Source organism: Chiloscyllium plagiosum, unplaced genomic scaffold, assembly GCF_037043375.1.
Source record: "Chiloscyllium plagiosum isolate Xiang-an unplaced genomic scaffold, Cpla_swu_hap1 HiC_scaffold_1, whole genome shotgun sequence".
Lineage (NCBI taxonomy): Eukaryota > Metazoa > Chordata > Chondrichthyes > Orectolobiformes > Hemiscylliidae > Chiloscyllium > Chiloscyllium plagiosum.
The window spans coordinates 120733573-120749424 of NW_028270139.1; the positions used below are offsets into that span (position 1 = coordinate 120733573).

At 38.1% G+C, this 15852-nt stretch overlaps 1 protein-coding gene across 3 annotated transcripts in view; it reads left to right on the plus strand.

The window, feature by feature from the left end:
- Window positions 1–745: 745 nt before the first annotated feature.
- Window positions 746–15852, plus strand: part of LOC122555367 (complement C1q tumor necrosis factor-related protein 3-like) — a 29028-nt gene continuing 13921 nt past the window's right edge. Inside the window, exons 1-4 of one of the 3 annotated variants that reach the window (XM_087990269.1) lie at window positions 746–1170; window positions 6495–6609; window positions 8944–9098; window positions 9434–9563. In XM_087990269.1, coding sequence (XP_087846395.1) covers window positions 880–1170; window positions 6495–6609; window positions 8944–9098; window positions 9434–9563 — 691 coding nt within the window. In that variant the 5' untranslated portion in view covers window positions 746–879. The remainder of the gene's footprint in view (window positions 1171–6494; window positions 6610–8943; window positions 9099–9433; window positions 9564–15852) is intronic. The other 2 variants (XM_043701306.2, XM_043701316.2) reach the window with 2 other exon arrangements.

The following is a 15852-nucleotide window of genomic DNA, read 5'->3' on the forward strand; positions in this document are numbered from 1 at the left end:
ACAAAAGAAACATGGAAATTTCTGGACATTTCCAAAGATGCATTGAGACACATAGGAAATTCACATCATAATCTAAAAATCTGTGTATTTTTATATATAACCTAATGTCTGGTTTTTGTAATGAGTCATCCATTGGCATAAGTCTCAATGTTGAACAACATCATCCTAAGGGCAGTGCTATTAATCACATTGACTGAAATAAAAGCTGTTGTATATATATATATATATATATATATATCTTTTTGCAACAAATTGGAAAAACAATTATTTAGATTACATATAATCATTAATGGAATTAAATATTGTGGAAGTTATTACAAGTCTTTCTTTCACTTTGAGATAAATTTCTTGCTACATATTTTATGTCTGGAAGCATTGACAAAAGCTTCAAATGTCAGGTCCTCTGTTAAAAAAACAAGCCAGGCATTTATCCAGTTAGGGATATCCATATAATGAGATTACCACATTGTTCCATTTAGGAACGTTCTGCATTAGTCACAAATTCTCAGTTTCAATAAAGTTTTCACACTTGAATAAAAAACAGACTTATGACAAATGTTAAATGAATAACTGACACCAACATGAGGGAAGCAAGGGAACTGTCAGTATGGTTAGATTTAATCCATGAAAATTCACCTCTATGTGTGACGGAGGTTAACTAGTGAATATGTCACACCTCATTTAAGTAATACGGACCATTCTGTTTTGATAGGTATGACCGATCACAGCTGAGAGATTATATCAATGGGCTGTCCCACTGTTTCCTGTACCAAGGGTCTACAGCATTATAAATTTACGGACTTGGAGCAACTTTCATAGGGATTGCATTTAACTGAAGGATAAGACTAGCACATTGCTGCTGTGTCCAACCCTTAGATTATGGCTCTGAAGATTTGTGAACATTGGTCCCTGCTCATTTTCCTCTTCCTTCCCTTTTGTCTAGGTCAGGAAGAATACTCGGAGGTGAGCGTGAAAGATATTGCAAACTTGACAAAATTTGTTGAAAACCATGAAGGTTCCAGGTATATAAAGAGCGAACAGACTGAAGCTGCAAACCATACAGGTGGGGTAAATTTGAAATCAGCTGCAGCTGACAAGACAGGAAAAATACAAATAAAGCTGAAAAGAAACAAATTTGAAACTAAGGTGATAAAACAGCCAACTTCTAAGGTACTCCGAACTGTTTTTATACACAAACTTGGTAATAGTCCTGAGGCAGTTTGGCTTCAGCTTGTGCAAACTGGAGTAATGTGAATTTTAGGATAATAAAGTTAAGTTGATTTTCAATTAATGTTTAATTTCGGACAAAGTTCCAGTGAAGTTTCTTTTGTTCAAGGTAGAAAGAGAAATGTGTTTGCAATGTTTATTTTGGGATTGCTCATGAATTTGTTGTGTTGCTGCTAAAATGAAACAATCAAAACAGAAATGAACATTTTTTAAATAGAATAATCAAAGACATTATAATGGAATCATTAAAAAGGAGCAGTGTAATCCATATTTTCAATTAGATTTTTTTAATGAAGTGGTAGTGAAAATGCATAAATGAAGTTTCTCATTATTATTCCTTTTAACTTATTTAAAAGAAAATGCATGAGAAATAACTTACAATTTAAAGTGTTGTGACCTTTATTGGGAATGTTAGCTTTGAAATTTCTCCATTTTAATGTTAGAATGTTTTTTTATAACATTCACTGTCCTGTATGGTCAAACTAGTTTGCAAAAGTTTGCAGGCAGTCAGCCAGGACAGGATAATCTATTTTGAAAATATCAAATTAGACAAATCAAATTAACCAGAAGAGTTGCACTGTACTGAATCTGAATGTCTTTGGGTATGCTGTAATCTAAAGGCTGCACTACACAATTACTTTTACAGCAACTTTTCTCTTATGATTATACAGTCTGACAAAAAAATGCATGGAGTAGTAACAGAAGTATTGTCATTCACACTTATTAGATATTTAACTTGATACAGTAGAAAATATTTTATGAATTTTGTTGCAACTGTGAAGTGATACTAATGTGTTCCCATATGCTATATAAACTCAATAAACAAGTATAGCAGGAGAAAGTGAGGACTGCAGATGCTGGGGATCAGAGCTTAAAAATGTGTTGTTGGAAAAGCGCAGCAGGTCAGGCAGCTTGACCTGCTGCACTTTTCCAGCAACACATTTTTAAACAAGTATAGCAGTCAAATTCTACAGCAAACCAAAAACGATTTTACACCTGAACCCTCAAAATAAACAATGATTGAATTGTATCTGTTATTGTTCTTCAAACTTGTCAAAAACACAGCAAATAACAATTTAAAAATTGGTACTTTCACATATCAGTCATAAGAATGTCAATACTGATTGTCAGCTACATTGGTGCTTGCACTATTGCTGATTTATCTGATGCAAAATAACTTCCCTGTTTTTCCTAACACTGTTCAATATTTGTGTTCTCAAAGTTTTATCGAATTCCCTTGTTGATGATCTGTCGCATTGATCTTAGCAGCTAAATGTGGCAACAAATTTTCTGTTTTAATATAAAATGTACAGAAAAAAGGTACTATTAAGATGATAGAACAGTCAACTCCAAACAGCATCATTATGAAGGCTACCAGTATTATGTCAGGGTAACTAAGATTGAAATAATTGGTGGCATTTCTGACGTTATCCATAATTCAAAAACATATTTTCAAAACAAATTCTTTCTAAGTAAATAACAGCAATGTTTTTTTTTAACCAGAAACATGACTTGTATACAAGATGAAGATGCAATTGCTATGCACATGATTACAATGTTTAAATGCAATGTTTTAATCTGCGGTTTATTTTTCAAATGTTTGTTATGATACTATGACAATAAATACATCTTTGCAGTATTAAGTTTGATTGTATTATATTTGCGATTCAAATACTTTTTCATTGTTATCTTTTAAAATTATGTATTTAAACATTCGTTTGATTATCTGCCATGCAATGAAATGTATGCTAGAGTTTATTCCATATACCTTAAATGCTGTAATATATGTTAATTATTCTATTTGCTTATTTGATGGTTTTGACCTCTATATTTGATCATATGACATGCACATGATCAGTCATTTTACCAGTTAGAAACACAGAAACTATATTTTCTGTGTTCAGGAAACAAACGAGAAAATGGGAGATCATTTGCAAGCATGCAAAAATCAAATGTACTTGACCCAATCCTTCCCTAAGCATTAACTCCACCTCATGTCAAACTCTGTTGGAAAGCCAAGGGGTTTTGCAATTAGGGGATGTTTAACTGCTGACCATTCATTTCTTGCTTAACTAACACACATGATTTTCTCACAAAGAACAGGTAAATGGGCAAAACTGTGGCAGATGGAGTTCCATAGAAGCAAATGAGAGCTTATCTATTTTGGACTGGAAAAGCATAGATCGGGTACTTGCTAGACGGTTTGAAGTTCAATCCTGGGGATTCAAAGACTCTTGGGGTTCAGGTGTATAGATATTTACAGTGTCATGAACAGGTGCAGAAAATAATTAAGACAACTAATGGAATGCTGCATTTTATATCTGGAAGATTAGAGTATCAGGATGCAGAAGTTATGCTGCAGCTATACAAACCCTAGTTATATCCCACTTGATGTATTGCGAGCAGACTTGAGCAATGTACAAGGATATATTGCCCTTGGAGAGACTAAAATGTAGGTCTCCAAGAGTGGTACCTGCACTTCAGAGATTAACAGATTAAATTATGAGGAGATGTTATGCATATTAAGTCTATTTTCTCTAGAATTGGGAAGGTTATGGGGTGCAAGGGCCTGCAAGGTTAAGGGGTGATCTAATCAAAGTCTTCAAGATATTAAGTGAAAAAGTAAGGGCAGATAAAGTTAAAGAATTTCCACTGGATGGAGATGCTAAAACTAGGTGGCATAATTTACAAATTAGCGCCAGACCCTTCAGGACAGAGGTCAAGAAACATTTCTACACACAAATGGTGGTAAAGGTTTGGAATTCTCAGTTGATGCAAGACCAGCTGCTAATTTTAATATTTAAATATTTGTTAAGCAAAGGTATTAAGGAATATTGATGAAAGGCAGGTATATGGAGTTAGGCTACAGTTCAATTATGATCTAATTGAATGGCTGAACAATCTTGATGGACTGAATGGAACACTCCTGTTCCTATGTTCTGAACACTTTGTACAGCAGTATACCAGTCAATGAAAGCAGACAGCAGTGCTGCAAACAATTATGAAGCAAATTATACATTGGCTTTCATTGTATGAGGATTTGGGTCCAGAGTAAGGATGTCTTACACTAATTATAGGGCCTTGGGGAGTAACCCTTGGTGTATTGCATGCAGTTTTGGACTCCCTACCTAAGAAAGAATATATTTGTCCTTGAGGGAGAGAAGCAGCGATTCAATAGACTGATGCCATTGTTGACAAGACTGTGCTATGAGGAGAGATTGGTTTGACTGGACATGTATTCACTAGATTTGGATCAATGAGAGGAAACTGATTGAAATGTATGGACAGACTAAATGCAGAAATGATATTTTCCCTAGTTGCGGAGTTTAGAACCAGTGGACACAGTTTCAGGTTGCTGGGTAGACCATTTAGAACTGAAATAAGGAAAACTGCCTTTATTCAAAGGTTACTGAACCTGTGAAAATGTCTATGATAGAAGGCTGGAGAAGCCAAGTCATTGAATATATTCAAGAAAGTGATAGATTTCTTGCATTTAGAAGATAGTAAGGGATATAGAGAGAAAACAGGGACATGGCATTGAGATAGAGGATCAGTCATGATCACTTTGAATGGAACAGCAGGTTCAAAGGGCCTGCTGATTGACCTGCTTCTCCTAGTCTGTATGTTACTCTGTTAAAAGACAGAATTTAATGGAGCACTGTATCTCATAACGGGATTGGTTAGTTCAAATCTGTTTGCCAAGTAAGTTGCTGGAATTACCAGTTGATAATGGCATGTTGAGGTGAATGGGCAACATGGATATAGGTGAACCACACAACCAGCAATGTAACTCCTTAATCAATGGAATTAAAGGCTTAAATAATGAATGAAAAAAGGACTGAAGGTGATCGGAGTTTGTGGATTCAATGTCAAATCAGACATGACACAAGCAATAAAAGGGGAATATTATGTTGGTAACAGGTCAGCTGGAGATCTAACAGGAGACTCTTGTTGCATCTATTGCTTTTTAATTCTGACAGAAATAAATGCACATTGAGCACTTAACTGGTCAGCACAGGGCATCCCTAAGATCAAGGTCTTTGTGGTGTAAGACTTACTCACTGAGGGCTTAAAGCCAATCAGTGACCAGGAGCTCCCTGCTGCTGGTCAGCATTATGGTTGTGTAACATAATCCCTGCAGGTTAGAATCGATGAGGAACCCAGACCAGAGGGGAGGGTGAAATAGGTTTGTGGACATGAGGTCACTGTTGCAGGGGGGTGTTTCAGAAGAAAGGGCATGGGTTAGTTCTCAGTGGGCTCTTCCCTTCTTGATGCCAGGTCCTTCAGTCAGGGAATGAATGTCTCCAAATAAAGGACTCACTGCCAGAAGGTTGCTGGTGGGATTGGCTTTTCAACTTCCTCATGTAGTAACTTGCTTATCTGGTTGATTACCAGGGATGAAATGAAGTCCCTGAATGGGCATTAATTATCCACCTAAGGTTCTGAATTACCAGCCAGGCAGAAAGGCTGTTGGCAAGCCTTCCTGCCCTGAGCTTAATAAGACTTAAGGTGGCAATGGGCAGTGCACCCAGCCCACACTATCTGACTTGGTTAAATTCCCTCCTGCCTCCTAACTCACCACCAGTGCAGCAAAACATTAAATTTCATCCAAACAGAAGGTGACAAAGGTTGGATTCAGAGAGAGAGAAAAAAGTACATGAAGACAGAATAGAAGAAAGTTTTAAAAAAATATTAAATTATTCAACCTGTCAGAATGAATCTCTATATTTTTATTGATATATTTTCTGGGCTAGAGAGGTTGATTGATATTAATCAACAAATACCAAATTATTAAAAAGCTCGACTTAACATTCTGTACTGTGTTCCATGAACAATTAATGTCCAAGAGCAGCAACCCCATGAAATTCTGGGAGTTACTCAGTTTCATTCTTGGAAAACTTGCTGGGAAGTGTAAATCATCCAGAAACTTCTGACAACAAGCAATTTAATCAGAATCTCTTCCTCACCACAAAAAGCTGGCCAATTTTCACAATAATACCAAAATGTGTACTCATATATTGTTATATTTTCAGTAAATTCCAACCTAGCATTAATGATAATCAATTATGATATGAACTTGACATCATTCATTTGTCTACTTCAGTAATTATAGGATATGTATTTTTTTCATCTAAGAAACTATGAAAAATATTTTAACTTTAAAACTTGTTGTCCTAAAATCAGATGCCTTGAGTGACTTTCTAATCTTATCAATTTAGTTCTTGTTAAATTGTGCTTGCCAATTAAGAATTGTTTTTTGTTTTGAGGAACAACATGAGATTGTGGATAGGCCTGCTCATTTCGAATGTAATCGTTGTTGTTACCGAGCAGAGCCTGGTCCCCGTGGATGGCCTGGTCCTCCTGGCCCAGCTGGTATTCCGGGTGAGTTATTAATTGTGTGTTGTTTTTTTTTAACATTTTCTTTTCCAATTTTAACCCATCCTTTATTCCTATAGATAATTGTTGCCATTTAAGAATGAAATGAGGAGCAATTCCTTCACTCAGAGGGTGAGGAGCATTTGGATAAAGCCTGCGGAGGGCAAGCCACTGTCTTGGTTACAGAAAGAGACAGATAGACTTTTAGACACTAAAGGTATCAAGAGATATGGAAAGGGGGCAGGAATATGGTGTTGATGTAGAGGATCAGCCATGATCATACTGAATGGTGAAAAAGGCTCATAGGCCGATCTCTGCTCCTATTCTCTACGTTTTTATGTTTTGTATCATTACACAAAGACCAGCAAAACATTCAGTATGTCATCAAAATTACCATTCTTTATCTGAGTCTACACATTAAGGATGGATTTAAGCACATTGGAACATCCTTATCAGTTTAGAGGAGGGATTAGAATTCTTTCATCGAATGTAGAGGCTATAGCTTAATTTTCTCGTAGAGTCAGGAATGTGGTGGAATATTGTCCATCTAACTGGATACGTCCAGCTTCAAAAATAAATAATTCAAGAAGCTTGACTCCATTCAAGACCAATTGCAAATTAGGCTGCAACCAACCATCATTTTAAGATGCACTTGTGCCATCATTGGTGATCAGTGACAGCATCCAAAAGGTGCATTGTGGAAACTTGCCAATGCATTTTCTGAATGCAGAAACCAGAAGGTCAAGGCAGCAGAGACATAGAAGCACTACAACAGGGTCATCTGTTTACAGTGTGGAAGATTATACACTACCAAACCAGCTCCCTCCCCATCCCATTCTTCCCAATTTAACCCCTCTGTGAAAAGTCAGCAATAAAACAAAAGACATAAAACAAGCCTGTCCCACAGTCAAAAAGTGCTATGAACAGGCTACATTAATGTAGTGAGATTTCTACTTCTTAATAGGATCTCCACCGCAGACCACTCTGATCTCCAGCATCTGCAGTCCTCACTTTCTCCTCACGTGACCTGTATTCTTGTAACATTCCCTGAGGTGTTGATGCTGAGACATTGAGTGAATTTAAGGAAGAGATAATCAGATATTTATTTAGTAATAGTTTGAAGCGCTATGAATAGCAGACAGAATTTGAGGCTGAGATGAGATCAGCCAAGATGGCATTCAATGGCAGATCAGGCTGAATTGCCTAGTCCTTCTCCTGGCTTTATGGTGTCAAACATGGTCACCATTCAGAGCAAGCAGTGAGCTGAAGTTGACAAGTGCTCGCTTTGATTGAGACTTGTCAATGTCTATTTTGCTTGGTTAGTGGAGGATAGAAAGCTTCGTATTAATGACACAAGATTTGCAGTTAATAAGATCACTAGCAAGCACTAATCCCACTTAATAGGCAACTCAATGCTGCCCAGCACAACAAGTTGGTCTCAGTATTGACAAAGATGTCTTTACTGGATTCAACAGATTCTAATAGATTTCTTGACAGCTCATGTTGATCAAGAACTTTCAGAATTCTGCCTAGCATCTGTCTTTCCTTGCAAAGAAGTAAAGGAATTTGAGGATAGCTACCTATTCTCTCTCTCCATTTGCTAGAAGCTGCTGCCTTTAAAAGGTGACTGAAAGACTGAACAATCAGTGTGTCAACCACCCTCTATCCTCAGTGAAGAAATGAAAGGACTTGGAAAGAAGAAAATTTAAAATCAGAAGGACTCAAGAAATAAAAGGACACCTCACTAAATCCTATGGCTGGGTGCTATTGAACTGTGTTCACTTTAATTGTTTCTTTTCCCAGCATTAATGTCCATTTGTTTGTTTGTCTGATTCTGTCTGCAATTATGTGAGGTGTAAAGAAGAAGTTAAAGATTAATTTAGTAAGTTATAAGTCGATAAATTATATTATATTTGATTGTGGTTAGAATTGATTATCATAATAAAAAGTAGTTCTAGTTAAATGGCACGACGGGGTCCAGTGTACAAATGGTCCACTCCTTTCCTCTATCCTCTCTTCATATGATTAGCTTCAGTGTAGTTTTGACATAGAGCTATTTTTCATCAAGCAGCTGGAAATAATATGAACATAATAAATTGTGTGCAATGATAGTATTCCTGCCTTGCATTCCAAACAATATCACAAAATATCTGGACCTTTCTTGATTCATGTGGTTTAGTATGACAGTCTGTACAATCATCATTTTAACTTTTGAGCATCCCGAATTTATTTGAATTTTGGCTTTGAGACACATTTATCTAAGTATCCACTCTATAAAGATGTCAGCTGGTAATCAAATACTGATTGACTTCTGGAGCACAAATATCTGCATTTTCATAGGAAACCATGGAAATAATGGAAATAATGGGCTACCAGGACATGAAGGTGATAAAGGTGAGCAAGGCCGTAAAGGCGACCTGGGACCCCGAGGAGAACGTGGAATTCAAGGCATTAAAGGAGAAAAGGGACAAGCAGGCATCCCATCAGAACTCAAAGTAAGAACAATACTATTCCATTTGCCACACAGGATTGTATTGTGTAAAACTAATGGATAAATGTTAGTTAATGTTCAGTAAGGTGCATAATATTTAGGTGCATAACAATGACACAGCATAAAAATGAATTTTATTTCTTCTTTTGAGTTATCATTTGGGTTAATCAGGTAAACTTTTACCTGCCCAAAATCACATTCATAGTGGTCTATTATCACTGGTCAGAAAGTAGATTGTTATTAAATACATCAGCGGTTATGTAGCCAAAAACGTTCATGATATTTGCATATTTGTTCAAATAAAGTGATACCTCACTTTCCTCCCTTTAATTAACATAGGTTGCTTTCATGGCTTCTATGGCAACTCATTTTACAAACCAGAACAGTGGCATTATCTTCAGCAGTGTGGAGACCAATGTTGGAAGCTATTTTGATGTTATGACTGGAAGATTTACTGCACCTATAAAAGGTAAATTCATGTCTTTACAGTTGGTTCATTTGCTAAAAAGTACAGAATGTAATTTCTCTGTTTTTTCAAAGAAAGAACAATCAAAATCTGGAACTAACTTCCTCAAAAGACTGTATCTACTCAGAATTTGTCCTTTCATGTATATCCTCAGATAAATTGTTAAATAATGATATCAAGGGATATAAAACATACTTATTGAGTTGTGATGCAGATCAACAATAATCTAATTGAAGTGTAGAGCAGAATTGAGGGGACAAACTGAAATTTTCTGTCATTAACTCTTTTTCTAATTTTAGAACGGATTTTGAAGTTAAAAATCTGTGCAATTGATTAGTAGTTACCAATAAATATTTACTAATTAATGGCTATAGCTTTATTAACATTTTGAGTGAATGTTAACAGTCAAAGTGAGGAATGACAAATTTTAACCTCTTATTGTCTATTACATTCAAATTAAAGACAATTGGAAAAATTACTATTGGATGACCTTGCAGAAATTAATTTCATGATTTTGAAGCTGCTTTGAATTGCTACAGAATGGCAATGTATTCAAATAGCAGGATTTTAAAATAAGTGAAACAGATGCAACTGTCAATAAGAACTGTATTACAGTTGAATAAAGGCAACTACAGAAGCATGAGGGAGGAGCTGGGCAGAATTGATTGGGAGAGGAGCCTAGCAAGAAAGACAGTGGAACATCAATGACAGGAATAATTCGGGAGACACAGCAAAAATTTATCCCAAGGGAAAAGAAGCATACCAAAGGGAGGATAAGGCAATCAAGGCTGACCAGAGACATCAGGGACAGCATAAAAGCAAAAGAGAAAGCCTACAATGTGCTAAAGAGCAGTGGGAAGCCAAAGAATTGGGAAGCCGACAAAGACCAACAGAGGAAAACAAAAAAAAAGAAAAAAAGGAGAGAGAAGATTAAATATGAAAGTAAGCTAGCCAGTAATATAGAAGATTACAAGACTTTCTTTAGATATATAAACAGCAAAGGAGAGGCAAAAGTGGACATTGGGCTGCTGGAAAATGACACTGGAGAAGTGTAGTGGGGAGCAAAGAAATGGCTGAGGAACTGAATAAGTATTTTGCGTCAGTCTTTGCGGTGGAGACACAAGCAATATCCCAAAACTTCAAGAGAGTTGGAGGGGGGTATAAATGAGTACAGTGGCTATCACTAAGGAGAAGATGCTAGAAAAACTGAAAGATTTGAGAGTGGAAATGTCACCAGACCAGATGGGCTACCCGCTAGAATTCTGAAAAAGAGAGCTGAAGAGAGAGTGGAGGCATTAGTAGTGACCTTTCAGGTATCACTGGAGTCAGAGAGGGTCCCAGAGGACTGGAAAATTGCTCTTGTAACCATCCATTTAAGAAGGGAGTATGGCAAGATATGGGAAATTATATGCTGATTAGCCTGACCACAGTCGTTGGGAGGATTTTGGAGTCCATTGTGAAGGATAGGATTTCTGAATACTTGGAACTGCATTGATAAATAGGGTCAAATCAGCACGCTATCATCAAGGGGAGACCATGCCTGACAAATCTGTTAGAATTCTTTGAGGAAGTAATGAATAGGTTAGACCCAGGAAAGCCAATAGATGTTATTTATGTGGACTTCCAGAAGGCCTTTGATAAGGTACCATCCAGGAGGCTGCTGAGTAAAATAAAGGCCTATGGAGTTAGAGGCAAGCTACCAATATGGCTGTCTAGCAGGAGGCAGAGAGTGGGGATAAAAGGGTCCTTCTCGGGATGGAAGCCAAATGGTGGTGTTCCATAAGGGTCAGTGTTGAAACCACAAATCTTCACTTTATACATTAATGATCTGGATGAAGGAATTGAGGGCATTCTGCTAAGTTTGCAGATGGTGCAAAGATGGGGGAGGGACAAGTAGTATTGAGGAGGCAGGGAGGCTGCAGAAAGATTTAGACAGGTTAGGAGAGTGGGCAAAGAAATGGCAGATGAACTACAATGTGGAAAAGTGTGTGGTCATGCACTTTGGTCAGAGGAGTAGAGGCTTGGACTATTCTCAAAAGGGGGAGAAAATTCAAAAATCTGGAGTGCAAAGAGATTTGGGAGTTCTAATCTGAGATTCTCTTAAGGTTAACTTGCAGGTTAAATCAGTAATTAGGAAGACAAATACAATGCTGTCATTCACCTTGAGAGGACTAGAACATAAAAGCAGGGATGTACTTGTGAAACTTTATAAGGCTCTGGTCAGACCACATTTAGAATATTGTGAGCAATTTTAGACCCCATACCTCAGGAAAGATGTATTGGCCTTTGAGTGGGTCCAGAGGAGTTTCACAAGAATGATCCTAGGAATGAAAGAATGAAAAGCTTAACATATGAGGACCATTTGAGGACTCTTGGACTACACTGTATGAAGTTTAGAAGAACGAGGGGGGATTTGATTGAAATTTACAGAATACTGAACAGTCTGGACAGCGTTGACATTGGGAAGAGATTTCCATTGGTAGGAGAGACGAAGACCCAAGGGTACAGCCTTAGGATAAAGGGAAGACCCTTTAGAATGGCAGTAAGGAGAAGCTTCTTTAGCTAGAGAGTGGTGAATTTGTGGAATTCATTGCCACAGAGGCTGTGGATGCCAGATCATTGTGTATATTTAAGACAGAGACAGATAAGCTCTTGATTTCCAAGGGGATCAAGGGTTACAGGGACAAAGTAGGAAAGTGGGGTTGAAAAACCTGTCAGCCATGATTGAATGGTGGAGTAGACTCAATGGGCCAAATGGCCTAATTTCTGCTCCTATGTTCTTATGGTCTAAGGTGTTATAACTGCTTTGATAAATCTAAGTTAGGTTGTGCAACTTTAACAGAACATTTTGTTGACATTTCCATGCAATCCACCAATATGACAGAATGCTTGCTTAATTCAGTTTGAAAAAGCTAAAGTTATCTCAAGCAGAGGGATTCTGAATTCATACTATTATGACTGACTGCTTAGAAAGAGTTAAAAAGCACACAACACCAGGTTGTAGTCCAACAGGTTTATTTGGAAGCACTAGCTTTCGAAGCACTATTTCTTCATTAGGTGGTTGCAGAGCAGGATCATAAGACATGGAATTTATAGCAAATGGTTACAGTGTCATGCGGCTGAAATATATTAAACAAACTTTGATTAAGTCTTTCGTCTTTTAGAATAGGTTTACTAGTTTCAGTTTGTTAATATATAAATCCCCAAATGACTAAGTCACATCCTCAAGATAACTTCAGGTTTTCCAACAAATGGTGTCACCTCAGCTCAGACAATGCATTAAAGGTGTGAGGTTAAAGTCTGTCTGTGTCCCAATCTTGAGTCAGACTACTTCTATTTCTAAAGTGGGATTTATAGAATCTTACATGGACTGACTGCAGGTTGTGCATTTTTTGAGCAAAATAAAATATAATTCTGCAAATACAGATTAACCTCATAAACTTATGTGTGCGTTCAGGAGAGAGAGTGAGTGTGCTCATGTGGGTGTGAGTGCATGTGATAGAGTGTGTGTATAGGCTTGGTAAAGTATATGTGTGATTGTGATGGGGTAGATGCCTGTGAGAGGGTGCGTGCATTGGTGTGAATGTGGGCGTGTATGTGTGCGCGTATGAGAGAGGGTCTGTGTTAGTGTGTGAGTATGTAGCAATGTGTGCGTGTTTGTGTATGTGTGTGCACACGTGTGTGTGAGAGTGTGTATAGTGCAGTGAGGTCACCTGTAGTGTAACATGAACCCAAAGTTGCGGTTGAGGCCATCCCCATGGGTACCGAACTTGACTATCAGCTTCTGCTCGGCCACTTTATGTTGTTACCTATCCCAATGTCCATCTTGGCAGATAGTCACCCAAAGATCCGAGACCGAATGTCCCGGACCGCTAACACGTTCCCCGGCTAGGAGGGAACATCCCGCCTGGTGATTGCTGTGCAGTGTTCATTCATCCATTGTTGTTGCGTCTGCTCAGTCTCACCAATGTACCGTGCCTCGTGGCATCCTTGCTTGCAGTCTATAAGATAGACAACATTGGCCGAGTCACATGAGTACCTGCCGCATACATGGTGGGAAGCGTCCCTACATTTAATAGTGGTATTCATGGTATCCATGTCGAGAATCTTACATGTCTTGCAGTGGTTGCCATGCAGGGTTGTATGGTGTTGGCCTGAAGGCTGGGCAGTTTGCTGCGAATAATTGTTTAAGGTTTGATGGTTGTTTAAAGGCGAGAAGTGGAGGCGTAGAGAAGGTCTTGAAGAGGTGCTCATCCTCATTGATAAGGTGTTGCAGGCTGCGAAGAACATGACATAGCTTTCCGGCTTCTGGGAATTACTGGACAACAAAGTGTACCCTATCAGTTGTATCCCATGTCTGTCTCCTGAGGAGGTCATTACAGTTTCTCATTGTTGGCACACAGACAGACTTTAACCTCACACCTTTAATGCATTGTCTGAGCTGAGATGATACCTTTTGTTAGAAAACCTGAAATTGTCTTGAGAATGTGATTTAAAAGGAGTTCTGGGATGTACATATTAACGAACTGAAACTAGCAAACCCATTCTAAAAGATGACAGATTTAATCTCAGTTTGTTTAATATATTTCAGCCGCATGAAACTAATCTTTTGCTATAAATTCTATATCTTATGGTCCTGCTCCACAACCACCTAATGAAGAAGCAGTGCTTCAAAAGCTAGTGCTTGCAAATAAACCTGTTGGGCTATAATCTGGTGTTGTGATTTTTAACTTTGTCCACCCCAGTCCAACACCAGTTCCTCCAAATTATGCTTAGAAAGGCTATTAAAGGATCATTACCTTTTTATATGGTAACTGAGCAGATGTTTATGTTTTTATCAGAGATTAGTGACTTCAGGAGATTTAAAAGTTTTAAATAGATTTATGGATATTTCCACAATCAGTTGTAAAGGGTGAGAACTGTATTTAGAGTCATAGAGATGTAAAGTGGTCCAACCCGAGCATGTTGACCAGATATCCCAACCCAATCTAGTCCCACCTGCCAGCACCCGGCCCATATCCCTCCAAACCCTTCCTATTCATATACCCATCCAAATACCTCTTAAATGTTGCAATTTGAATATTAGAAATTCCTTTCTCATCGCCAGATTTTATCTTCCATTGTCACTACTGGGTGAATGGCTAAAGAGGCGACATAGAGGGTAGGATTTGATATTAAAGGTATGAGGAGCCACAGAGGAGTATAATTTGGCATGGAGTGTATAAAGGGCAAATGTATATGTGTAGCATCATTTAATTTGTATGGAGTGTATCAGGACCCATGGAAGTTGGCTGGGGTGGAGGTATAGAAGAGATGTGATGGCAAGGTCCTTTAAAGCCTAATAACATCAAAACTAAATGGGATGAAGACCCTAAGACGCAAGTAGGCCTTTCTATCCAGCCCACCTCAGCATCTGCCTGCCCTATGGCTGCCAAGGACTTGCTAATGCAATCGATTAATGTGACTTCATCCCTCTCACAAGTTTGTCTGGATATATTTTAACGAGGTGGATCTGGGAAGTTGAGAGTTCAGAAACTTCCAGACTTGAACTAGAGTCATAGAGTCATAGAGATGTACAGCACCGAAACAGACCTTTTGGTCCAACTCCTACCTGTTGACTAGAAATCCTAACCTAGTCTAGTCACATTTGCCAGCACTTGGCAATTGCAACATATAAAAGGCATCTGGATGTGTATATGAATAGGAAGGGTTTAGAGGGTTATAGGCCAAATGCTGGCAAATGGGACAAGATTAATTTAGGATATCTAATTGGCATATCTAGTTTCCATGCTGTACAGCACAATGGCTGTACGGCTGTATGGTGGGAAATGAGCCACTTTCTTTGTTTCCCTTTGGACAATTCACATTTTCTCTCCCTTTCACTTGGTACTTTGTAAACGTTCTCCAAGAAGTCTAAACCACATCTTCATTTTGGAAACCCAAAGTTTCTATAACACCAGTTTAGGTATTGATCTGTGATATTCCTATTGTCTGTCAGATTTGCACAATTAATGTGGATTTTGCATAGCTTTGACAGTTACAGACTTGATGGGTAGAAGGGACTTTTCTGTACTGTATGGTTTTGTGAATTGAAACCTTCATGGAGGCCACAGGGTGTCATGTGTTCAAGTGCAGATTCCACTGAGATCATTGCAGCAGACATTACTCATGTGGGAGATGGCAACACATTTCATTTTCTCGCCCAAGCCAAACGTTAAGTGTTTCTTCCTCAAGTTCACTAACTGACCTTCAATGTTTGCATCTCTCCTCTTGCCTTCTATTAGTAAGTGCT